This window comes from Phascolarctos cinereus, unplaced genomic scaffold (genome assembly GCF_003287225.1).
Source record: "Phascolarctos cinereus isolate Bilbo 61053 unplaced genomic scaffold, phaCin_HiC Scaffold_2;HRSCAF=192, whole genome shotgun sequence".
Taxonomy (NCBI): Eukaryota; Metazoa; Chordata; class Mammalia; order Diprotodontia; family Phascolarctidae; genus Phascolarctos; species Phascolarctos cinereus.
Window position 1 is genome coordinate 134,537,359 of NW_027555625.1, and position 26,929 is coordinate 134,564,287.

The 26,929-nt window shown below is 42.0% G+C and overlaps 1 protein-coding gene across 1 annotated transcript in view; it reads right to left on the reverse strand.

Moving 5' to 3' along the window:
* ANK1 (ankyrin 1) overlaps positions 1-26,929 on the reverse strand; it is a 187,219-nt gene that overhangs the window by 110,722 nt on the left and 49,568 nt on the right. Inside the window, 1 exon segment of the mRNA XM_078149600.1 lies at positions 21,984-22,085. Within this exon segment, the coding sequence (XP_078005726.1) occupies positions 21,984-22,085 (102 nt within the window).

A 26,929-nucleotide genomic window follows, 5' to 3' on the forward strand; every position in this document is an offset into this window, starting at 1 on the left:
TTGGTAGATCCTCTGAAGACTTGGTCAAAGCAGCTGAAGTATGGCTGTGGCTTAGAATCCTTCTTCTTCCTTTCAGCAAATAGAGACTAAAGAGCTCTGACCAAACCTGCTGAGTAACTCCTCTTGCTGCTGACATGCAGACAGCCTGCCAGGGAATTGGGTAGAGAAAAATAAATCATCTATTTCTTTCTCAAAATAACAAACAGGGTGGAGAGAATTGGGAGAGAGAGAGAGAGAGAGAGAGAGAGAGAGAGAGAGAGAGAGAGAGAGAGAGAGAGGAGTGAATACTATGGCTAAATTAGAAGCCCAGAGTGAAGAACTAACTACTCCTGGTGATCAATTTTCAAATAATGCTCTATGTCTCTCTTTAGAGAAGATATCAGCTTAACTCATTTTCTTTTTTTTTCTTTTTTTTCTTTTTTTTTTTTTGGCTAAGCAATAGGGTTAAGTGACGTGCCCAGGGTCACACAGCTAGTAAGTGTCAAGTATCTGAAGCCAGATGTGAACTCAGGTCCTCCTGACTCGAGGGCTGGTGCTTTAACCACTTCGACACCTAGATGCCCCTTACCTAATTCATTTTCAAACAGACTTCCTAAAAGGAATTTCCTGAGGCCACTTGGCCCCATATGACCCAATGCCACATAGCACTAGAAATAGTCAAAAAAGCTCCCAGAAACTCCTATTGAAAAAATATTCATTTATCCTTTGTCTCAGTTTCCTCCTCTGTAAGGTGGGGATACTAATAGCACCTACCTTACGGTAACCATAAGGATCAAATGTAAATCAAATGTAAATAAAGCATTTTGCAAATAGAGTGCTGCTAATACTAACTATTATCATCAGCTCCATTTATATTTCTTGGAATTAATAGATGCTTGTTGATGAGCAAAAAAATATATATATATTTCTGCCAGGCATACCTGGGGTCTGCCATCTGCTTTTGCACTTTTTTTTTTCAGGTAAAATATCAGTTCTGAGAAGCAATCTGTCTGATGGAGGGTGGGGAGAATAGCCCAGCCAGGCTGTGTTTCCTTTAACATTTGGCAAGGGGGAAGGAACAATAAACCTCATTCAGTCTGAATGATTTAATTTGGGGTATTTTCCTGTACCAACTGTGAGAAATACCATTGGCAAAATATGCCATTTCAGACATTTGTTCTCAGTAAATTATTCCTCTGTTTAGTTCCTCTGATTGCCCCCAATTCCATTAGCCAATTTCCAAATGTACAAATATGATAGATATGACAGAGGAAATTAACTCTGGTCCCATTAAACAGAAAGTAGCTCTTTTCAACAGACAGGAATCACGACCCTGAATTCCTCCGAAGATAGAAAAGTCTTTGAAATGCCAAACTATAGCCAGAGCTAACACTGACCGTTTTAGAAATATATATACAACCTCACAATCATTCTGCTCATGGCCTTCTGGATTTTCAGTCAAAAGAAAAGGTGACCTCAAGAGGTATCAGTAGATGAGCCTGGCCCAAAAGTCTCTCTTAAAATATCTTTCACTAGTCAATGCTAGAGAAACTATGGAAAAACAGAAGCAAGAATTTTTTGTTGGTAGAGCTGTGAATTGGGCTAACCATTCTGGAAAACAATTTGGAACTATATGACAAAGTTCACTAAACTAATTATACCTTTTGATGCGATGATCCCATTCCTGAGCATGTACCTCAAAGAGGTCAACAACAAAAAGAAAGATTCTAGACGGAGCAAAATATTCATAGTAAGTGCTCTGTGGTAGCAAAAAATTGTAAGGAAATAGATACCTACCAATTGAGGAATGACTGACCAAACTGTGGGTATATGAATGGAATATCATCATACTGTAAAAACTGATAAATATGAGGAATTCAGAGAAACATGAGACAATTTATACGAAATCATCTTAGAAGAAGAGAAAACAATATACAGAGCAACTACAATAATATCAGTCTGGGGGCAGCCAGGTGGTACAGTGGATAGAGCACCAATTCCTGTAGTTAGGAGGACCTGAGTTCAAATCTGTCCTCAGACTCTTCCTAGCTGTGTGACCCTGGGCAAGTCACTTAACCCCAATTACCTTAAAATAAAAAATAATAATAACATCACTATGAGCATGATAAATACCATAGAGATGATGATTGTCAATATTAACACCAGCAACCTAAAATAATAAATAACAGTCTAAGCCGTGGGAAGAACAAGAGTACAGTGATGATAATATTATTATGCATTTAAATGATGCTTTAAAAAGTGCTTCTGCATATATTATTAAGTATTGACCTGGGAGCCAGGAGTCCTAGATTCTAGTCCATAGTAACATAACGTGTGACTCTAGGTAATCCACTTCTCTTTTCTCCGCCTCACTTTCCTTTTTTTGTCAAAAAGAAGAGACAGGACTAGATGATCTCGAGGGTCCCTTCTGGAGGTGGCGTTCTATGATTCTATCTTATTTGTTCCTCACAACAGTGCTATGAGTAGCCAACGCAGCTACTGTCATCTTTCTTTCCTTCTTCTTTCCTCCTTCCCTGAAAGCATCAGTGACAACAGCTAGATGGCTGACCACTGTGCTGGACTGAGTCCAGGGTGATACCTTAATGACAACAGCTGGGTCATTGGCCATGGCACAGAACCTCAGGGGCTTTGGCCTATAGATAGCAAAGATAAACTAGACTGTAAGCCCCTTCAGAGCAGGGACAGAGGCTAGCTTTGTTCTGTTTTTGCCTATCTTTGTATCACTGGTGTAGCACTCAGCTTATCAGTTTGACTTGACTGCCCACACTGTTTTGGCAGGACAGGCAGCTCCAAACACAGATCAGACTATAAAACCAGCAAGGGGGCCCTCGACCTTGTTGCTTATCTCTGACATTAGGAGACTCCCTGGTCAACTGAGGGGGTGTCTGCAGCATGATATTTCAGGGAGTTTTGAGTATACGGTACTCTTGCAGGACCGAACATCCCAAGGAATTGTGCCCTTACCACATCTGATCATGAGCCCCTGCCTTTATGAAACTATGTGTTATGTGTGTGCTGTTACTTGCCTAACAGTAGCTGTCCTATCCTCTGTACACCTAGGAGGACGCCTTTGTAGTACGTCACTGACTTTTTTTGTGTCGATGAAAAGCTAGAGAGATTCTGGGCCTGGGATACTTGAATCATCAACTGGTTAGTGAATTTGGCTAGATCTTTCCTTAAACTCTTATCCAAGTTACAAGTTTCTGAAGCTCCCTCCTCAGCCATTAGTAATGAGAGAAAATATTGATAATCATCAGTAATGAGAGCAAACATTTGATAGCTACCAAATAGAGATTTAACTTGCCCAAAGACACACAACTAGGAAGTGGAAGAGTCGGCTTGTAAATCAAGGCCTCCTAATTCCAGGTTCAGGGTTTATTTCATAACACTATTATGACTCTCAGTTAAAAATCGGCACACAAAGAAACTGCAAAACTCATTTTTTTTTCCTCTTGGTGCTTACTGAGAAGGGAGCAATATTGGAAGCAATCAGTAATGCAATAGCAAGAAATATGTTTTATATATTTGTAGGTTTGCTGCTCCAAAAGAGATCAAAGTATATATGCAATCAAGGATTGAAGAGGAGAAAAGAAACAAACAAAAAAAGATTAAAATGGTCCCTAGCTTCATCCTTGGCCCTAATATCTTTTCATATATCATTTGTTGTTCATCCTTCATTCTTGAAGACGACTAATGACATCATGAGGGTGTTGTCTTGACTTGCAAGTGAATTTCGATTTAAGTGAGGCAGGGCTGTGCAAGTCATCAGCCTCACTGTCTCCTCCAGAGTAAGAGGTGTCCAGTGACAAGACATAGGTCAGAATGATTGGCAATGGCCCCCGATGCAGTGGGAGACCTTGGCCTTTTTAACCTAAGGCCTTTCCCATGTCTCAGTGTGTCTGATCACTGAGGCAATGCCTCTTCTATGTATCATTTATGGCTTTGAAGTAGAGAAGTTGAAAAGATGAAGAGAGAAGAAAAAGGAAGTAAGTAGAAGAAGGGGAAGGAAGGAAAAGAAAGGTTAAGAAAGGTTAGAGGAAGAAAAAAGGAAAGAGTATTGGAAAGGAAAACCAAGGAATGATAAACAGGAGGGCCTCTTGCTAGAAGTCAGAAAGAGAACAGAATTAAAGCCATTCAAAGAATTTTCCCATATCTTAAGCACTGTATTTCACCCAATTGGAAATTTATGTTGGGCAGTAAACGGACAGCTGGCCTTAGAGTCAAGAAGACCTGGGTTCAAGTCCTGCCTCTGATACAGGTTAGCCATTCAACCAAAGGGATTCCCTTTACTAATGAAGTCAGAGGTCTGGACTTTAAGAAAAAAAGGAAGCAACAAAGGGGAGGGGTTGATGAAGGAGGTGAAAATGTTGACAAAGATGCTAACCACGGAGATCAGATGGCATGTTAAGGTCTCTCCACGTGTAAGAATACAGGGCCTGTGGGACAGGTCCAACTACACATAGCCCTCTTTATTATATACAGGACATGTGAGGTTGGACCTTTTCCATAGGTCTGATATTCAACAGGATGGAACCCCCAAAGTGCCATCTAACCACGATGAGAGAATCTAGGTCAGACCCTTAGAAACCACAAGCCCAGCATCAATGTAAGAAACCTTTACCAATCAATGTAAGAAAGCTTTCCTAGAGGTCAGGCGTTTATTTTCCATCCAGTCTCCCCAATCTTCAACCTCTTCCTACTTGGATATTTTATAACTGTACCGAGATTTGTTGCTGTTCAGTTGTTTCTGTCATGTCCAACTCTTTGTGACCTCATCTGAGGACTTTTTTTTTTTTTGGCAAAGATACTAGAGTGGTTTGCTATCTCCTTCTTTAGGAAACTGAGGTAAACAAGGCTAAGTGACTTGCCTAGGGTCACACATCTAGTATCTGAGGCCAGATTTGAACTCAGGAAGATGAGTCTTCCTGACTCTAGGGCCCAATGCTCTATCCATACGTCACCTAGCTGCCCCTACAGAGATTACTCAGTGGAAAAAAAATCTGCTGAAGATACATAATCTTGGAATCTAATGAATCAGAAACCACACAAAGCTGTACTAACTACCTTAACCCCAGTGGATAACTGTATTTTATCTCCTCAAACCTGTCTTCTCTACTGGGAAAAAACAAGATAAAATCAGAGGAAGAAGCAGAAAGCTAAACTCAAACTCCCTCAAACTTGAATGAAGCTGACACCAATGGAAAGCAGCAAATTGGATCTTTGAATTTGCTCTACTTTCTTTACCTGAAATCCAAATTTAGCTCTTTTACCAAGGCAGTTCACAATACTGTGGTTTACTAGATATTCAAGGTGACGGGGAAAAAACAGGCAAATCCTTTTCATTATCTTTTTTTTTAAAGACCACAAAAAACACATTTTCAGAGCACTGTGAGGAGATGAATTAACCTCATATCACCTTCTCTTTATTTCCTAATCTCATGAAACTAGCAACAGCTTCCATGCTTTGGGAAATCAGTGTGGCTCGGCAGCAAATCAGTTGCAAGGGTTTGCAGGCCCCTTGGGAACCTGGCTTGAGGGGGAGAAGTGGCAGCTCAAGTTAATGAACGAAAGGGGCTCTGAAATGAAGCACAGCAGCTAAGAATATTTTCAGGGGACCAGAAAGAGCCTGGCATCAATCAAACAAGCAAGCATTTATTAGGTATCTACTATGTCATTGTGCTAGGCACACTGCGGATACAAAGAAGGCAAGTGAAAGGGTCTCCACCTGCCCTCAAGGGGCTTACAATCTAGCCAGGGGAGAAAGCTGGTAGATATATAAGTTGATACAAACAGGTACAAAGTGATTTGGGGGAAAAGGTGCTAGCATCTGGGGGATAGGTGGATAACCAGGTAGATAGATAGATAGATAGATAGATAGATAGATAGATAGATAGATAGATGATAGGTAGATTGGTAGGTAGGTAAGTAGAGCAGTTATTAAGTGCTTACTATGTGCCAGGCCCTGTGTTAAGTGTTGGAGATACAAATATAAGGGAGAAAGATAGCCCTTACCCTCAGGGACTAATGTGTAGTGAGTCTAAAAAGGCAAGGTGGGTCTAGGTGTCAAAGATCTTTCTAGTATGCTCATGGTAAATCAGTACCATTTTGGTAACATGCAGACATGATGGAACTTCAGAAGCCATATAGTAGCATATAATAGAAGAAGTACGGGGATTGGGATTCAGGAGACTTGGTTGTATGAAAAGTAAGGTTACTGGAAACAGAGTCTACACACTTTTTGCCTTCCTATAGGAGACACTGCCCAGCCCTGGTGATGCCACCTCTCTGATGATTGAGCCGAAATTCATAATTTAGTTTCCTATGTATAACAACAACATCTTTTGGAGCTTTGAAAAGGTTGTGTTGTGTGCTGATGCCATCCATGCCAGAAAGGCAGTGAGTGGAGCAGGTGCTTTGGAACCATTGATATCAAGAGGGACACTCAAACAGTCCTGGGGAAGGTTTCCAAGGAGGCTTAGGTTCCACCTCTGAAAAGATGCATAGCATTCCCAATCTATACCCAGTTTACCTTCTGAGATAGGTTCTTTGGCACCAGAACGCTCATATCTATTCTGGTCCTGTCAATGATAATGTCTCTTTTAAACCTATCCTCCTAGAAGAATGTAAACTCCATGAAGGCCTGGACTATTTCACTTGCATTTTTGAATTCCCGGTACCTTGCTTAGTTACTGCTTTGCATGAATTAAGTGCTTGATAAATATTTGTCCTACCAACTTATCTTTATTTTGTCTGAGAGACTCAGGTGTCTTCTGCTCACCCACATAAAGTTCTAGAGCAGAGATTCTTAACTTTTTTGGTTTTCATGGGTTTATTTGACAGTCTGGTGAAACCTATGGATCCCAGAATAATGCTTTTAAATTTGTAAGATAAAATACACTGGATTACAAAGGAAACCAATCATATTGAAATGTAGTTTTTAAATTTTTTCTTAAAAGTTCACCAACCTCAGGCTAAGAACTTCTGTTTAGGAGGAAGTGGAGGAGAGGAGGAAAGACATGGCTCTTTGCCTTCCCTCTGCCACTAATTTGCTATGTAGCCTTGGGGTAAGCCTCTCCCCTCCCTGACCTCAGCTTCCTTTTCCATAAAGTAAATAAGATTATTTCTAAGGTCTCTTCCTGCTCTGACGCTCTTTGTTCTAAGGTTCATTATAGTCTGAACAATCTAGATTCAAAGGTCTCTTCCAGAGCTGACATTGTATTTTCTAATGCTTTTTCTAGTGCTGACATTCCATATTATAAGGCCCCTTCCAGAACTGATATTCTATTTTTGAAGGTCCCTTCTAGCTTTATACTTCTAATCGAAACAGAGCTCTTAGAAAACAGTTGACATTAGCCAAAGAATCCATGATCAAACATAAACTTTCATATGTATATTCATAATTTGGAGATAGGCAAATTAGATTTAAAGGTCAGGGTATTGAAGAGGCAATGAATCCCAAACCAAGCCTTATCCCACATAAATACTGTATCTCTTACTCCTTTCAGCTCTCTTGTTCTCTCTCCTCTGTCTCTGTCTCTCTGTCTCTGTCTCTAGCAAACACACACATACTTACACGCTCAGCACATGTCTTTTCTCTTTCTCAGATACTGAAGTAACTTTCATATTCAAATTTACAGCAATTAAACCATGAAGTAGAACATATTCTACTAGAGACTACTATCCTAGGTGTAAATTCCAATTCATATTTATTCATTCACCATTCTTTTAAGTGCCTACTGGGAGCATACAAAACTTTGATAACACACAGCTCCTACTCTCATGGAGCTTATAGTCTAGCAAAGAAATCCAAAACATAAAAATATGTAGCAGTATGCAATAAATATACAATAATCACAGAGCAGGCAAGAATGTAATAAGCACATATTTACAGAGTATTATGTGAGGCTGGGAGATGAAAAGATCATTTCCCACTGTGGGGCTCAGGAAAAGCTTCCTAGAGAGGCAGCATTTGACTCAGGTCTTCAAGGCTTTCAAAAGGCAAAGAGCATTCTAAACAGAGTGAATGGCATTAGCAAAAGCTTGGAGGTAGGAAACTTTCTGGGTACGTATAAGGGATAATAAATGTCTGATTTGTCTGTACATAGCACTCGTGGATAGGAGTGGTGTAAGAAAAAACTGGAAAGGTAAGAAGGTGCCAAGTTGTAGAGGACTTTGATGAATTGAATTCAGATCTTAAGGAATTTAATTCACTTTTCTAGGCCTCAAGCTCCTCATCTGTTGAATGAGGAAAATAAAAATATCAACTCTAAGCTTGAAGGTTGTTCTGTGGATTATATGAGATAATGTATCTGGAAGCACTTTGTAAGTTCATACACAAATGTAAACCATTGTTCTTTTACGTAGTGGGGTAATACATCTCACAAGAAACAGCTGAATGTTTGGGTAACATAAATCAGGGAGGAATAGCTCACACATTGGATGATAGAATTAGAGTCTTAAAGAATTTCAACATGCCAGAATTGTGGGCTAAATCAGATAAAAATGAAGGGTAGCGCATAGCAGAGAACAAAAGAAAACTTACAAAGAAGCAAAGAAAAGATGGACAGCTCGAAACACAATGGGTAGTATTTATTATATTGGCTTTTTTGAAATGGAAATTTATTGTTGTCTATTTTGAATCCTCTCTCATGTTCTGCCATGCACATGTCAATGCTTCTTTTCTTATTGTGTATTTAAGTTTAAAATAAATTTTAAAAAAGAAAAAAAATGAAGTGTAGCAGGTATAATTGTAAAATCCTTCAACTGGTTCCCCCCCAAAAAAACCAAAAAACATTTGAACCAGTACAGGATAAGGAAGATGTGCCCAGACAAGAGCTCGTATTTTTCAGATTTTGGGACAATCACAGAATCGGGAAGTTCAAAGGGGCCTCAGCGGCCATGCAGACCACCCCATGAATGTCATCTCTGCTATATACCACGTCAGACAAGGGGTTATAGGATCACAGATCAGAGCAGGCCCTCAGAGGCAATGAAATCCAACCCTCTCATTTTACAGATGAAGAGTAGAGAGATGAAGTGAATGTGCAAAGGGGATTCCTGTTCAGGTGGAACCGGATTAGATGATCTCTGCTGCCCCTTCCAACTTTGAGCTTCTCTACTCCTATGAATTAATTTACTTTTAAGGGCATAAATAGGAATAATAATGTCTACTGAATTATAGTTAGCAAAATGAGTCTTAAACATCATGTTTCCTGTTAAAAGGGAAAGAATGTTTCCTCTTCAAGAAAAACTGGAGCAAGAGGACCTCTGAAAGGCCAAGTTCCACCTTTTCGTTAATTTCTATCTTTTGTTTTTGTTTTTGTTTTTGGCTAGGCAGTGGGGTTAAGTGACTTGCCCAGGGTCACACAGCTGGTAGATGTTATGTGTCTGAGGCTGGATTTGAACTCAGGTCCTCCTGAATCAAGGGCCGGGGCTCTATCCACTGTGCCACCTAGCTGCCCCCTACTAATTTTTATTTTGAAAGGTTATGAATAAATGGGAATGAAGCATGTTAGAGGAGAGTGCAAGAATAAACATGGATGCAGATATTCAGCTACCGATCTTAGAGGATGGCTTTTACCTAAATCTCTCTAGCTTTATCAGCAGGGAAGGCTTAAATATCCTCTCCTCCCATTTCCCTCAGATTCTGTGTAAGCAAGTCTGGACGTAGTGATTTGAAATGAGAGAGAAAATGAGCAGGGACTTGTTAGTCCCTTCGAGGAATTAATATTCCTTTTTTGGGGGGGGGGGTGAGGCATGGAGGAGGTCAAGTAAATCATTGAAATACAGATATAATACACTAGAAAGGACCCTGAATTTGAAATCAGCGGATCTGCGTTCAAAAAACGAGTCTACCACTCACTCCCTCTATGGCCGTGGCCAAGTCCCTTAACCTATCATCTACAAAATTTTGGAGTGGGACTAGACTGTCTCCAAGGTTTCTCTGACTTCCACACGATTGCTAAATTTTCAGTATGAGCATTTACACTTCAGAAATTATATCACTATGAATCAATGCTTGGTTTATTGTTTTACAGATTCTCTAGACTGAAGAAAGTGTTAACAATACAGATTAAATTTAAAAGCATGTGTGCATACATTTTTTCCCCTGGAGACCCCACTGTTAAATATTTACCAGCACACCCCTGTATTGCTCTATAAACATTGCTTGAGGTCAGCAGGAGTACAGTAGAAGGCTCAAGGAATGAATTATCACCAGATTGTAGACCTGGTGATTGTAGACTGACAACAACAACAAAAACAATAATGATAACATCAATAACTAGCACTTATATAGTCCTTTAAGGTTATCAAAGTACTTTACAACCATTATTTCATTTGAGTCTCACAACATTTCTGAATTTAGCGCTTCCCCAGTGGGATAAATGAAAATAGAAACAGCAAAGAAAAAGTTGTGTGGGTGTGTATTATATATAGAATATACGTGTATGTATATACATATACATACACACACATACACACACACACATATATATATATACATATGTATATATATTTCCCCCCAAAAAAATCCTCTTGGGTAGAATAGTGGGAGGGACCTGGGTTTGGTTTTTTTTTTTTTTAAGAGCAAATATCCCTTTATTCTGCTTCCATTTCTAGTCTCAGTCTCCTATTAATCACCTAAAGGAACAAAATGATGATGGGAAAGGATAAAAGCCCTTCACTAAAAATAAGAAAATACTATAGCTCAGCTGCTACTTCCTACCCAAAGCCTTTACTGAGTTTCTCTAGATATTTACTCTCCCCTACCTTGAAATTACTTCATATAATAATGATGTATATACTTTGCATTTACTTATGGGCATACATGATATATCTCCCAGTAGAATGTAAGCTTCCTAAGGGCGGGACTATTTCATTTTTATGACTGGCACATTTTTGAGGGGATTTCATTATTATGTGGAGCTCTGAATGAGAAAATTCCCTCTATTAATGCAAATCTGCAACTATTCTTCCATAGAGAGAGGTGCCTGGGGCTCTAAGAGGTCCTGTAATGTATCCCAGGGTCAAACACACAGTACTCACAAATAGTAGAAATTGAACTCAGGTCTTCTGGACTCTGAGGTCAACTGTGCAGTCACCGCACCAGGCAGGCCTCTTACCTTGCATATGGTAGATGCTTAATGAATGTTTGTGGAATTGAATTAAATAGGCATACTGATTAATGTGGTATGTTGGAAAGTACACTGTATTTGGATTCTGAAGATGAGGGTTCAAATCCTGCTGCTAGCACTTACCTAAGGTCTGTGTGACCTTAGGCAAGTCACTTCACTCTCTGAGCCTGTTTTTTCATCTGTAAAATGAGAGGGTTTAGACTAGGTGGCCTCTAAGATTCCTGTCTTCTGTAAAACCATGATCCTCTCCAGAGTAAGGAGATGTGTGACTTCCAGTAAATCACTTCATCCCTCTGAGGCAGAGGTGGGGAACCTGGGCCCTGGAGGCTACATGCGGTCTTCTAGGTCTTTGGGTGTGGCCTTTTGACTGAGTCCAAGTTTTACAGAACAAATCTTTTTTTTTTTTGGGTAGGCAATAGGAATTCAGTTATTTGCCCAGGGTCACACAGCTAGTGAGTATCACGTGCTGGAAGCTGTATTTGAACTCAGGTCCTCCTGACTCCAGGGCTGGTGCTCTATCCAAACAAATCTTTTTATTAAGGGGATTTGTTCTGTGAAGTTTGGACCTCCCTTGAGACACCGATTCCTTAAGTGCAAAGTGGTGCACAGCCCACCTCCCAAGACTGTTGGACCAATTAAATAAAGTAGCATATGTGTGGAGATGCTTTGTGATGCCACGTCCTATATAAGTAGCTCACAATACATTAAAGAGAGACATTGAGGCAAGAACTTTACTCTTGTCTCCTGACACCTTTCTTCTGATACCTAAAGTCATAAGGCTTACTCAATAAACAAAAGTCACTTTTCCTTATGTGTAAAATGGGGGAATAGGAGCATGGATCTGAAGCTGAAAGAATCCTCAGGGGCCATAGAGCAGAGCAGATAATGTGCTGGACCTGGAATCAGGAAGACCTGAGTTTGTATCCCACCTCAGACCTTTCCCAGCTGCAGGACTTCACGGTTTCCTCGATAGAACGAGGGTCTGTAACACAAGGAAGTCAGACTTAATGACCTCTATGATTCTTTCCATCTCTAAATCTGATTCTAGTCAAACCTTTCCTTTTCAGAGGTGTGGAAACTAAGGGAAAGTTAAGTGACTTGACTAAGGTCATACAGACTGTCAGGTATGAATTTAATTTAATCCAGGTCCTTTGTCTTTAACACCAGTGCCACTCTTTCTACTCCATCCATTTTCAAACAGGATTTCTAATGTCTTTTCTGGGCCTAAGATCTTATGTCTTGGAAAAGTAACAAACATGACCCAACAAACTCAAGCCAGCAAACCTAACATCCTTCTATCTGATAAATGTCCAATTCTGGGAAACTCACTGTTATAGCCCTCCCATTTAGTAGAAACATTACAAAAATCTACATGTTAAATATAAACAAATGTGTGGCTTTAACAGGGCTGAGCAATGGGGGGTGGCCTCTTTCCATTAAAATCATACTCATTAGAATGGGATCTTAAAGGCCTGCCAACTTAATATGAGCTGGAGCGCCCTTTGAATTACAGGCCTGGCTCTGGACCATGTATACGTCTGTGCTGAGTCAAATGCAAAGAGGCTCATCGCCAGGAGATCGGCCACCGGGGGAGAAAGTTTTTTGTTCTCAGCATCTCATGTACACTACCTGCTAAGACGATGAAGTGTTGCTATCTGCATGAGAGGAAAGATAGAAGGAAGGAAGAAAAGAAGGAAAAATGGAAGGAAAAATGGAAGGAAGGAAAAAAGTATTTAAGTACCTACTACTATGTGTCAGGCACTGTGTTAAGTGATTTCCATATTTCTATTCTCATTTAATACTACAACAACCCTGGGAGGTAGGGGCTACTATGAACTCCATTTTACAGTTAAGGAAACTAAGACAGAGGTTAAGTGACTTGCCCAGGGTCACACAGCTAGTGTCTGAGGCTTAATTTGAACTCAAGTCTTTCTGATTCTAGGGCTAGTGGTCCATCCATTATACTACCCAGCTGCCTCTGATGGAAATGGGTAGAGGAGTGCCCAGGCTGATGAAATCATGGCTCTTTTGAAGGACTGAAGTAAGGCGGCTTCTCACACACTAATTGGATGTCATAAAACTTTTGAGGTTCTAATGTCCTCTGGAAATGGTTCAGAAAGTTAAACTTCTAGACCTGTAGACACCAGGAGATTCTTCTCTCTGTCACATGGCACCTGGGTGGCTGAGTCAGTTAAACTCTGTAGGCCTCAATTTCCTTCACTATAAGATAAGGTGGTTAGACTACATGACCTGAAGACCCCTTCCCTATCTCACCCTCTGTTCCTCTGCTCCCTGCTTCATACCGTTGTCCCTATCACAGCCTTGGCCAGTGGAATCCATTTTGTCACAATGAGTTAACACCAGGAACTGTGACAACAAGGCTCATCAGCTTCATCGTCACATACTTAAAATAATTTGCAAATCTTTCCAGTGTTTTGAAAACATTCATTAATTCAATTCAATATTTATTAAGCACCTGCTATGGCAGGAGAGGAATATCTGGTTCACTGGAAAGAATGATGAGTTTTAGAGTGAGGGGACCTGCTTCAGCCTCTTCCTGCCTGTGTCACCTTAGATAAGTCACTGCACCTTTCTCTCACCTTTGTGCCTCAGTCTCTTCCTCTGTAAAATGACGGGGTTAGAGCAGGCAGCCTCTAAATGATCTGCTATGCAAAGTACTATGCTGGATTTGGGAAACAAAGACAAATACAATAGTCCCTGTCCTCGAGGGGCTTTCATTCTACTGGGGAGGAGAGAAATACAATACATGCACAGAGATGCGCATATATAAGGTAATATGAAGTGATTTCAAGAGCTGGAAAGCACTAATAACCCAGGGGGTGGTGGTGGTGGTGGTGGTGATGGTGGTGGAGGAGGAGGAGGAGGAGGAGGAGGAGGAGGAGAAGGAGGAGGGAGGGGGAGGAGAAGGAGGAGAAGGAGGAGAAGGAGAGGGGAGGTGGAGGAGGGGAGGAGGGGGAGGAGGAGGGAGGGGGAGGGAGGAGAAGGAGGAGGGGGAGGTGGAGGAGGGGAGGAGGAGGGGAGGGAGGGAGAGGAGAGGGGAGGAGGAGTAGGGGGAGGAGGAGGGGAGGGGGGGAGGAGGAGGAGGGGAGGAGGAGTAGGGGAGGAGAGGAGGAGGGGGAGGGAGGAGGGGGAGGGGAGGGGGAGGAGGAGGAGAGGAGGAGGAGGAGGAGGGGGAGGGAGGAGAAGGAGGGGGGAGGTGGAGGAGGGGGGGGGAGGAGAGGAGGAGGAGAGGAGAGGGGAGGGGAGGGGGGGAGGAGAAGGAGAGGAGGTGGAGGAGGGGAGGGGAGGAGGAGAGAGGGGAGGGGAGGGGAGAGGAGAGGGGGAGGGGAGGGGGAGGGAGGGAGGAGAAGGAGGAGGGGAGGGAGGAGGGGAGGAGGGGGAGGAGGGGAGGGGAGGAGGGGAGGAGGAGGAGGAGGGGGAGGCGGGGCAGCAGTTAGGTGGTATAGTGGATAGAGCACTGGCCCTGGAGTCAGGAGGACCTGAGTTCAAATCCAGCCTCAGACACATAACACTTACTAGCTATCTGACCCTGGGCAAGTCACTTAACCCCATTGCCTAGCGAAGAAGAAGAAGAAGAAGAAGAAGAAGAAGAAGAAGAAGAAGAAGAAGAAGAAGAAGAAGAAGAAGAAGAAGAAGAAGAAGAAGAAGAAGAAGAAGAAGAAGAAGAAGAAGAAGAAGAAGAAGAAGAAGAGATGGAAAGCAACGTACAGGGAGGCACTTTGTTAGCATTTCTTTATGAAGAAATCATGATCATCGATCGTCTCTATCAGTCGTTGAGACAATACGTACAGTTTTTAGCACAGTATCTGACGCATAGTAGGCGCTATATAAATGCTTGTCGTTGTGCAGTCGTTTCAGTCATGTCTGATACTGGAGAGGGTTGCCTTTTCCTTCTCCAGCTCATTTTATAGATGAGGAAACTGAGGCAAACAGGGTTAAGTGAATTGCTTGAAGCGTAGTGTCTGAGGTCACATTTGAACTCAGGAGCCTGACTCCAAGCCCAGCGGTCTGTGCACTATGGCGCCACTGCTCCCATAAAAGTGTTAGCTATTATCATCACCATCACTATCTTCATTTAGGAAAATAGCTGCTCTCTCTTTTGTTCATTTATCTATCTGTATATCTATCTATTTCCATCTATCTATATCTGATTATCTGTCTGATCTATTATCTATTGCTCTATCACTACCCATCCATTTATGTCTGATCTCTGTCTCTGTCTCTCTCTCCTCCCTCAGGCTATCTTTTTTTTTTTTAATCTGTGGTAAGGCAGTCTCACTATTTCCAATGCTTGGTCTTCAGGCAGGAAATGTTTCTTCTTCAGCATGAAAGACTCTGCCCAGGGTCCCAGCCTACAATGGTCTCCTCTCCACTGGAGAGGGCAAGGAAGCCAACCTTGTTAGAGTTACAAGAATAGAACAGAAAACTAAGATAATAGGGCTTTTCACTCCTGGGATTACAATCCGTGTCTCCTGATGCAGGGTCAGTGATGGATTAATAATTCCAGGAACTCCAGAGGAGCAAAGGTTCCTACTGTTCTTGTCTCATTTCCCTCTTATTGAGCCAAATGGGTTGAAAGGCTGTGTGCGAATCCAATTAGCCACTCAAGGAAGTGTCTTTGATGGGCGGGGCCCAGCTACTGAAGTTTGAGAGATTCTGCTTTGAAAAAATGTCTATTAAGCTGACACTGGAGTAGAAGAAGTATGCTTTAAAACTTTTAATGATGATCCCAGTGCCCTCCACAATCTGGATCCAACCTACCTTTCCAGGCTCATTTCGTATTACTCCTTTTCACGCATCCTATGCCCCAGCCAAGCTGGTCCAATGCTATTCCTTGAACTCAGCATTCCATCTCTTACCTCTGTCTGCCTCAGTTTCCTCAACTGTAAAATGGGAATAATAACAGCACCCACCTCCCAGGGTTGTTGTGAGAATCAAATGAGATATTATTTTTAAAGTGCTTAGCACAGTGTATGACACATAACAAAACATTATATAAGTGCTACTTATGATGATGATACTAAGTGTCTGAAGCCAGATTTGAACTTACGTCTTCCTGACTCCAAGCCCAGAGCTATATCTACTGTGTCACCTAGCTGCCTCCTAGCAGCTGGGCAAGCCACTTAACCTCTGTTTGCCTTAGGCCACTGGAGAAGGAAATAGCAAACCACTCCAGCATCTTTGCCAAAAAAAAAAAATCATAGACAACTGGGATTGGCGTGCTATGATCCACAGGGTCACAAAGAATCAGATATGACTGAATGACTAAAGGACAACATATGATTGTGATCATTACAATTATTACATTCCCATAAGTCATTCCCATGCTGGGAGGGATCTCTCCACCATTCCCACCATTTGTATTGTATTTATTCATGAATATGTCATATCCCCTCCTTCTACCTTACTAGAATATAAACTCTGTGAGGTCAGGGACTGTGTCATCTCTTCTGCTTGAAAACCTGGACTCTAACACAATGCCTTCTATACAGTAGGCACTTAATAAATGTTGTTAATAATAATGATAACTAACATTTATACGGCACTCTAAGGTTTGCAAAGCACTTTACAGATATAATCTCATTTTATCCCTACAACAACCCCTGGGAGGTAGGTGCCAGTATTATCCTCATTTTACAGATGAGGAAACTGAGACAGACGAAGTTAAGTAACGTTCTCAAGTCACAGAGCTAATAAATGTCTGCGGTTGAATATGAACTCAGGTCTTCCTGACTCCAGGCCCAGCGCTCTATTCACTGTGCCAATCTAGCCAGCAATGGAAACTATGAACTAACTACATGACCTCAGTTGAATGACTTCCCTTTTCTGGTCTTCAGTTACCTCCTCTATAAAACGAGGAGGGGAAACTAGATGAGTTCGAAGATCCCTTCTCATTCTAGAATATTCCATGATTCTGGAAACTATCCACACCAAGCTAAGGTTATACATGTGAATATAGGTCAGTGGGGCTATTTCAACCCATACATGTTGGGATAAGACTATACACAAATCAAGTGGTGTTTTATGTATCTGTCTTTGAGCCACAGTGGTGATGGTGATGATAATTGTACTATGCAATCACCAAAGGGTCAGCTACTTCATTTGAACAAGGCTCCCTTCTACACATCTGAGAAGCGGTCTTCCAACTCTTCTTGAAGACCTCCTGTGAGTGGAAACCTATGTGCTCCCAAAGCAGTTCATTCCACTTTTGGACAACCCTGATCATTAGGAAATTCTTCTTTGACCTCAAGCCTAAATATGCCTTTGTATACCTTGTTTCTAGCTCTGCCTTCTGGGGGCAAGAAGAAAAAGTCTAATCTCTCTCTCATGTGACAAGCCTTCTGATGTTTAAAGGTAGATATCATGACTCCTAATCCCTTGCCAAGCCTGGCCTTCTGCAGATTACACATCCCTACACTCCCTCAACTAATCCTCCTAGAGCATAAATTTAAGATCCCCCTACCCCGCTCTAACAAGGTGCTGGATTTGGAGTCAAAGGTCTCTGGTTCAAATTCCAGCCTTGACCTGGGTGATGTTAAGAAAATAACTGAATGCCCTTGGGCCTCAGTCTTCTCTCTGTCAAATGACCCCTAAGGGTCCTCCCAACTCTGAATCTATGACCGTCCTGGAAATCTATTCCACTCTTGAATAGTTCTAATTGTACTTAAACCTAATTCACTTGCACATCATGGCATCACCTCCCTGATGTCATGGTCCTCTTTGATAGCAAAGGATGAACAACAACTGTTCTAATTGTTTGGAAGCTTCTCCTTACATCAAGCCTAAAGTCTTCTCTTTGTGACTGCCCTCTCTCATTCCCCTCTCCCCTCTACTCAGGCTCCGCCTTTCCCCAGGCTAAATACCCCCATTTCCTTCAACCAATTCTTATATGGCATTATGTTAAGGCCCTTCAGTATTACCAGAGATGAGAAGCTCCTTAGAGAATAATGAAAACAGCCCATTCATAGTCTATATTGAGAGGCAAATCATTCTCTGCCTTTCCAGGATAGCTAATAAGTATAAATCAATACAGAAATAAATCTTCATGTGGTTTTATGAAATGAATCACTATCCCATGAAACATTCTAATAGATTTAATGAAGCTAAAAGCTCACCTCCTCTCCTCTTCCCTGTCCTCCTTCCCCAAATTAAGCCTACAGACCCAGCAATTAAACTCCAGCAAAATAGAAAATCTCTCTTCGAGGTGTAACCTGTCTGCAGCTCGCCATCACTGCAACGCTTGGATCAATAAGAAAGATGCGGGCAAATAGAGCACCATATTGGGAGGGTTTCTTGGGCAGTAGATTCCCCAGCTGGGAGTTTGCAAAGTCTTCCTCTTCCCCAGCAGAAATCCAGGGCCCTGATTCTAAAGCTCTCCTTTCCTCATTCCCCTGGAGATAAAATGGGTCTGAAAAGAATTGGGCAAGGACCCGGAACCTCAAAATCGAACCAACTGAGCCCCTCTGGGGCTCTCACAAAGCCCTGCTCCTTTTGGCCCAAATCCAGGTCTGAGATGTTCTGTCGATAGAGTGTAAATAATTCCTTGGTGGCTTCAGCTCTCAGCATGCAAAGAGCCAGTGAGGTGACCTGATACTCGCTTATTGAGTTAGGGGTGAAGACAGGCCAGATACAGCACAGGACGCTAACCACACCCACCGGGCACATTCATCAGAATCAAATTCCAGAGTCATGTTCCTAGGGTGTCCTTAGAATTCCCCAATCCAATACGTGGCCTTGGCACTGGCTAGAGGTTGGCGAGCACTCTCTCGTCCCCATTTCTGCCACTGTCCATGGAATTCTGGAGAGGACCAAAATATGACTTCTGAGCAGAGGAGCTCTCCAGGCCTGGCACCCCAGAAGAAGAACTGCACTGCAGTGAAACCCAGTACCCTGCTCCTTCCATGGCCACTCCACCATTTTCCTAATGGTACTTCCACATCATCCCCTTGGATACATCCCTACAGTCTTCCTGGGAGAGCAGCAGGCCTGGGAAACAGTTTCACCTTTACCAACTCAGGGACCTGACACCGTGGCACTCACATCCCATGGAGGCGAGTAGGGTGTCTATAGGGTCATGGAAAGAATACTAGGCTTGGATGCAGAAGTCTTGGGTTCAAGCTCTGCCTCTGTCATTTAAAGGCTGGGTTTTTATTATTGTTGTTGGGTCATTTTCAGGTGTGTCCAACTCTTCATGGCCCCATTTGAGGTTTTCTTGGCAAAGATACTGGAGTGGTTTACCATTTCCTTCTTCTCCAGGTCATTTTTACAGATGAGGAAACTGAGGTAAACAGGGTTAAGTGACTTGCCATGGGTCACAGAGCCAGTAAGTGTCTGAAGCCAAATTTGAACTCAGGAAGAGGAGTCTTTCTGACTCCAGGCCCTGCACTCTATCCACTGTACTACCCAGCTGCCCCTAAAAGCTGGATAGGCCTGGGCAAATCACTTTGACCTTTCTTCCATTCTTAATTGAGGGGTAGGCAGAGAGGGGTGTGATAAAGGCACTGGGTTAGGAGCAGTCAGGAGACCTAGGTCCAAGGTTGTGCTCGAGCCAACTCATAGCTTTCAAGAATCAATTGTTAAGTTTTTAAAGTGAACATTTACACCTCGTAAAGCAGCAGATGCTACAAATCAGAGCTTGATTTATGATTTTGTTGATTGTCTAGAATTTTAAAAGTGTTGGGGGAAATGCTAATAATACAGATTAGGACGAAAAATGTGTGGCCCATGCATTATTTTTTCTTCAGAGAGCCAATTGTTAAACATTTGCCAGCATACCCCTGCCTAGGTCCAATTCCCCACTCTACCAAAGCACTTTAAAATTGCAAATTGTCGCTATAGTTACATTATCTACCTGGGAGAAACAAGCATTTACTAAACACCTGCCGTATGCCAGACACCATGCTGAGAGAATTACAAATATCTCATTTTATTACCTTACAGGGTTATCATGAGGACTCAAGGAGATAAGTATCCTTGTCATAATAACATTTCTTGAACTGAATAAAAACAGCACATTGCACTCTATGACTTTGATGGTTTCAGTGAGATCATGTGCGTAATTCTATCACAGACCACACATTTAGAGTTAGAGGGGATATATTAGTCCATCAAATAAATCAGCCTCATTTTACAAATGAGGAAACTGAGGTCTGTAGGGGTGAAGTGACTTGCCCAGGGTCACACAGCTAATAAATGTCTGAGGCAGAATTTGAACCCAAGTCTTCTTGATTTTGAGTCCAGCACTCTATCCACTACTAACACTGCACCATACTGCCTCTCATGCTGCAGGTAGTCATGTTATAATAATAAAATTCTTATTGTATTTTAGGGTTTAGGGGCAGCTAGGTGGCATGGTGGATAGAGTGCTGGTCCTGGAGTCAGTAAGATTTGAGTTCAAATCTACCCTCAGTCGCTGTGTTATCCTGGGCAAGTCACTTAACCCTGTTTGCCTCAGTTTCCTCATCTGTAAAATGAGCTGGAGAAGGAAATGGCAAACTACTCCAGCATCTTTGCCAAGAAAACTCCAAAAGGGATGATGAAGAGTCAGACATGACTGAAACAACTGAACAACAAATTTTAGGGTTTACGTGACACCTTTCTTACAAAGGAAGAGAATCAGTGAGCCTGGCACAGAGAGCAAGCTGAGTTTAGGAAACCAGGAGACTCTTTTTTTTTTCTACCCAGGCAGCAAGATAGAAAGAAGACTCACTGAATTTGGATTCTGAGGATCTGGGTTCAAAGTCTGGCTGTATGACCTTAGGCAAGTCACTTCTGGGCCTCAGTTTCCTCTTCTGCAAAATGAGGATGCTGGGCTAAATGGTCTGTAAGATCCCTTCCTGTTGTAGGTTCTATGAACCAGTGAAACCCCAACTGGAGCTTCCCTCCTGCAGCTCCAAATTATACAGCTTTTTCACTCCCAAATGTCTCTGATTGCGATCTTGTGGAAGACTTAACATACCAAGAGCCCAATTAGCCATCGGTTCAATGGTCTATATTAGGCTTTGTATTCTCTGTATCTGTGGGGAGGAGGGAAGAGAGAGGGAGTGAGGAGGCAAGAGGTAGACAGAGCTGGAGAAGTGGTGGCCCGCTGCCTTTGGAAACTTTGTCTGGCACTCTGGGAATCTGCCCAGCTGGTTTCATAGAGGTCATCCAGTCCACGTGCTCAACTGAGCCTCTTGTCTTTTGTTTCCTCTTTCTGAGAGTAGTCATCTCTCTGCTCCTGCTAAAGTCCAGATCCTTGTGGCCAGGGAGGTGATCCTTCACCCTCTACCACCCATTTGAACCCAATGGTGTCAGCTAACTCCTTCTCTCCCAAAGAAATAATCACCTGCAATTCATTCCTGGCTCCCACAAGGCTGGTCTTTGCCACCCTCATTCCTCCATGCTCAATCTGAAGGAGAATCCAATTTTACCAATATCTGATAAATCAAACACTCATTCACTTCTTTTCTCCTCAACCCCAACAGAGTTCCTAGATAGGTTGCTGGGCAGGACAGTAGATTATCTAATCTTCTGCCAAAGACTCCTCTTCCTCCTAACTTTCAAAGATCATTTTCTAAACACACCAGCAGGGACCAAATGGAACTTCTCAAAGGAGCCTCAGCAGGAGACATGAGCCTAAACGTTCCCTTGGTTTTAGCTGCAGCCTCTACTACTGAGGAAATCATTTGTAGAGGAGTTTGTGAACACTGATGAGAAGGACGCCTCTCTGGCTTTGTACCCTTGGCCCATTGCTAAGTTAATGAAAGCATTTTCCCAACATTCCCTAAATTAGACAAGGCAAAAACTATTCTTCAGAAAGAAGCAGTCCAAGGAGATGCCACCTACCTGGTTACAGGTGTTAATATCTACCCCATTCCGCAGATGATCCAAAGCTTTGTCCAAGTTCCCTGATCTTGCTGCCCTCAGAAAACTGGTAGCAGCATCGGCCTATGGAGAGAAAAAATGACCTATCATGAGTCACTCATCCATCTCACTGCTGACACCATCAGATTACAGCCTACAGACCCAGCAAAAGTAATGGGAAGCAAGATAAACCTCGAGGCCAGTAGTAGAAAAGCAAGAAGGTCAAATAATGACACTCCATGTCTGTTTGAAAACCAAATAAAAGAGCACTGTTGTGTGCCTCTGACAGACAGAGAGACAGATGACATTAAATGTCAGAGCGAGGGGACTGAACAAAAACTGACAAGTCAAGACTAGCCACTGGAGTCTTCCTTGTGGCTGAGGAGCAATTCATGCTCTTAAGAGATTCTATAGGAGTCATCACTCAGCCAGGAGTGGCTTTCACCCACAGTGCCCTCTGAATGGATTTCACTAAAGTCCTCCTCCAATGCTGAATCATGACTTGGGGGTGGCTTTGAGTTCTCAAAGGCTGAGTCAATGACACCCAGTCCTGGAAGTTCCTATCCCCTGCTGGAAAAATTTGAAGTAGAAGCACAGGGACACACTGTTTCTTTGGATATAGGACTAGCCTGGTGGAGTTTAGAGAGGCTCACCATTAGCTTAGCAGCTGATAGATGAATATTTTGTCCAGTGTAACTCTTAAGGCCATCTACTAAGTTTGTAGAGGGGTCATGATCGGCATCATTGGAGACAGCACCCACACTGATGAAATCACATTCTTAAGGTATTATATAATATATATGTACAAATGTATTTATGTCTGTATATCTATCTATCTCTCTATCTATCTCCGTCATAAAATATGGGGAAGTTAGGTGGCTCAGTGGATAGAGTGCTGGGCCTGGGGTCAGGAAAACTCGTATTTGTGAGTTCAACTCCAGCCTCAGACACTTACTAGTTGTGTGACCTCAGGCAAATCAATGAACCCTGTTTGCCTCAGTTCTTCATCTGTAAAATGAGTTGGAGAAAGAAATGGCAAACCACTCTTCCTTTGTAAGAAAGGTGTCATGTAAACCCTAAAATTTGTTGTTCAGTTGTTTCAGTCATGTCTGACTCTTCATCATCCCTTTTGGAGTTTTCTTGGCAAAGATGCTGGAGTAGTTTGCCATTTCCTTCTCCAGCTCATTTTACAGATGAGGAAACTGAGGCAAATAGGGTTAAGTGACTTGCCCAGGGTAATACAGTGACTGAAGGTAGATTTGAATTCAAATCTAGTATCTTTGCCAAGAAAACCCCAAAAGTGGTCATGAAGAGCTAGACACAACTGAAAAATGACCGAACAACAAAAATCATTAAGTATAAGTTTAGTAAATGTTATTCTTGTTTGCAAAAGAAACTTTATTAAAAATGAAACAAAGCGGAACAAAGCAAGTTACTTAACTATGCATATGATGTGACCAGCTCATCTTGAAAGTACTCCTCTTAGTACGAATTCATTGTTTTCAACTCTTGGGATGGTCACAATTTAATATTACTCCAACTACTTAAAAGGTCTTTCAAATTCCTTTGGCTGCCAATGTTTATTTTTAATGAAGTTTATGTTACCATCCTGTTCAAAGTATCATCATAATTTTAAAAAGCAAATGATAGTAGAGATTCCCATAATAATATTATAACTCATATGTGGGAATGTTTGTGTATGTAACCATACACCAAAGGTATAATAGGCTGGCTCTAAAACAAACCATTAAGCTTGATTTTTCCTTTTTGAATCTCTAAGTTGTTATGATATATGCCCACTAGCTTCTCAAAGGAGATCAAATCTTTCCCTCCATTACTGCACCGAAGGAGGGGATGAATTTTATCTCTTTTCTGAACTTTTCAACTCAAGTCAAGCTATAGTTATTGAACACCTACTATGATTAAGACTGTTGTAATAACTTTTTAACTGGTTTCCCTTTTTTCATTCTTTCTCCTTTCTAAACTGTTTTCCACAGAGCCACCAAAACACTAGATTCATCACTTGGTTGCTAAAAAATAAAAATAAAAAGCTTTGGTGTGTCTCCCTTTTGCCTCTTGGATAAAATTCTTTGCCTGGCATTTAAGGCCCTTTACTGTGTATTTCCAATATACTATGATATAGTAGAAAGGGGACTTAGTGTCAAATCCTGCTTACCCAAGCCTCAATTGCCTCATCTGTAAAATAAGGGCATTGGGGGTAGATGGACTCTAGGATTCCTTCTAACTCTAGAGATCTATAATCCTATGATCCTATACCTTTTTAGTCTTATTTAATTTTATTCTTGTTTACACACTCACTATTCCAGTCAAATATGGCCTACTAAGCTATTCTTTGAACTTAATGCCAACTCTTACCACCATGTGTTCACACAGGCCATCCCCATTCCTGGCACACACTCCCTACTTATCTTTGCTAACATCCTTCTCTTTCTTCAGAATTTTAGCTCAGTTGCCCCATCCAGTGAAGATTAGAAGGATATTTGTTGGAGATATTGTAGTAGTGATTCTAGGTCAGGTACGTGTTGGATCTGATGAACAGTGAGGTGCCTTCCAACTCAGAAATTCAATGTTCACAATGTTCACATAGGGGACTGAAAGGTCTCTAAGGGCAAATTTGTGGGAGATGGTGGATCCAATCACTGTTGGGGTGAAACCAAGTCTCCTGACAGCCCTTCATTTGATTTTTAGACCTTATGTTTCAAGATTCCCATCCTTCACAGAATTTCATAGTTGGAACAGACCTTAATGGCCATTTGGTCCAATCCATAACTGAGCAACAAGTCCTTCTGCAACACACGCAGAAAGTAGTTATCCACCCTCTGCATGATGATCTCCAATGAGAGAGAACTCACTTCCCCCAAGGCAGCCCATTTCACTCTTGGATAACTCCAATTTTAAGAAATTTTTATTTATATCAAGCCTAAACTCACTTCTTTACAACGTCTACCTGTGGTCTTAGCTCTGCCTTCTGGGGCCAAGCAGAACAGATCAGATCTAAACTTTTACTAGCCCTTCAAGTACATGACAATGAATCGATCAGTAAGCAAGCCAGTGTTTCTATGGCAGGTGCTGAAAATACAAAAACAAAAGTGAAAAAAGTCCCTACATTGTATTACAGACAATCAGTCAGTCAGTAAACATTCATCAAGGGCCTACTGCAACTGTGTTAAGTGCTGGGGATACAAAACCTTATTGAGTGAGGGAAGGGGGGTGACCGTGTTCAGACCCTTTGGAGGCTGTGAGGAAAATGTATTGGAACTTGGGGAGGCTGGAGACAGGGAGACCAAATAGGTGCCTATCGTAACAGACCAGGCCAGAAGTGATGAAGTCTTGAAATAGGGTAGTGGCCAAGAGAATAGCAAGCAAGGGGCATCTGTGAGAAATATTGTGGAGGTAGAAACGAGAAGAACCAGCAACTGATTACATATATGGGGTGAGTGAGGGTGAGTGAGGGTGAGGAGGTAAGGCCAACATTGAGACTGTAAACTTAACTATGTGGAAGGATGATGATGCCCATGATAATAACAGTAAAATTTGGAAGAGGGTTACGTTTGCTCTGCCCTTATTCATTCCTTTTAACTTAAAAGAAATTCTATGGGCAAATAGACCATTGGCTTGGGAGGAAAATGAGATTAGCATTAAAAGGGCATTAATAACCTGGAGCAAATCTAGAGGTCAACCAGGTGGATGAGGGGATTGGATACCATTAAGGGGGCAACATTGGAAGAGGCTGGGGATGTTTAATATGAAGAAGAGATGACGTAGGGGATGGGGGTGAGGGTAGGAGCATGGAACGCTACTGTTGTCTTCAGAGGTAGCATGAAAAAGAGGAAAGAGAGATGAGGTCAGAGAAACTGATCTGAATCTCAGCTCTGCTCCTCTCATCAAAGTGAAAGAGTTCCATTTCCAGGCTGTGGTTCATCTCCCTAATTCCTCTTTGTCCATATAGACCACTTACCACAGAGAACACTTATTTATCTCAGATAAAAAAGGACCAACTGGAGGCAGCATGAACCAAAAAAATAAATGAACACCCCCAGGTTTTGTGGTTTCTTTTCCTCACGTTAAGCAAGGGCAGTAAATCAGGTGGTAAGCCATATGTGACTACTTTTTTTTTTTACCACATTCTTTCAAAGTATCAGAATCTAGCAACTTCTTTCTTCCTCCTGGCCATCCTATGTTTCTTTCCCATCATTTCTTCCTCGTTTAGACAATTTGTCTTTCAGCCAACAAACACTTATTTGGCCTTTATCATCCCAGGCATTCAGTGCTGGGGCTGCAAGGAAGGGAAAAAAAGAGTCCCTACTCTTAAGGAGCTTATGTTCTAATGAGTGCGAATACATGTAAATAACTAGGTACAAATAAGATATATTCAGACTAAAAGGTAGGATTTGAAACTAAGTCCCCTTTCTACTAAATCATAGTATATTGGAAATACACAGTAAAGGGCCTTAAATGCCAAGCAAAGAAGTTTATCCAAGAGGCAAAAGGGAGACACCAAAGCTTTTTATTTTTTTAGCAATACAGTGATTTCTACCTCCCCTCTGAGGGGACGGCGCTAAGAAACTGGGGGACTGGGACAGGCCTCCTGCAGCAGATGGAATTTGAGCTCAGTCTTGAAGGAAGCCAGGGAGGCAAAGACACCAAATTGAGAAGGATCCTTTCCCAGATGGGGGGCGGCCAATGAAAAGGTACAGAGTCAGGAGATACAGTATCATGTGGGAGGGATAGCAAAGGCCAGTTTCATAGATCGTAGAATGTGTGGAGAGGGAATAAGGCATGAGAAGGCTGAGAAGGTGCAAGGAGGCCAAGTTATGAAGGGCTTTAAATGCCAAGAAGAAGATTTTTATATTGGATCCTGGAAGTAATAGAGAGCCACTGGAGTTCATTGAGGATGGATTGGGGTG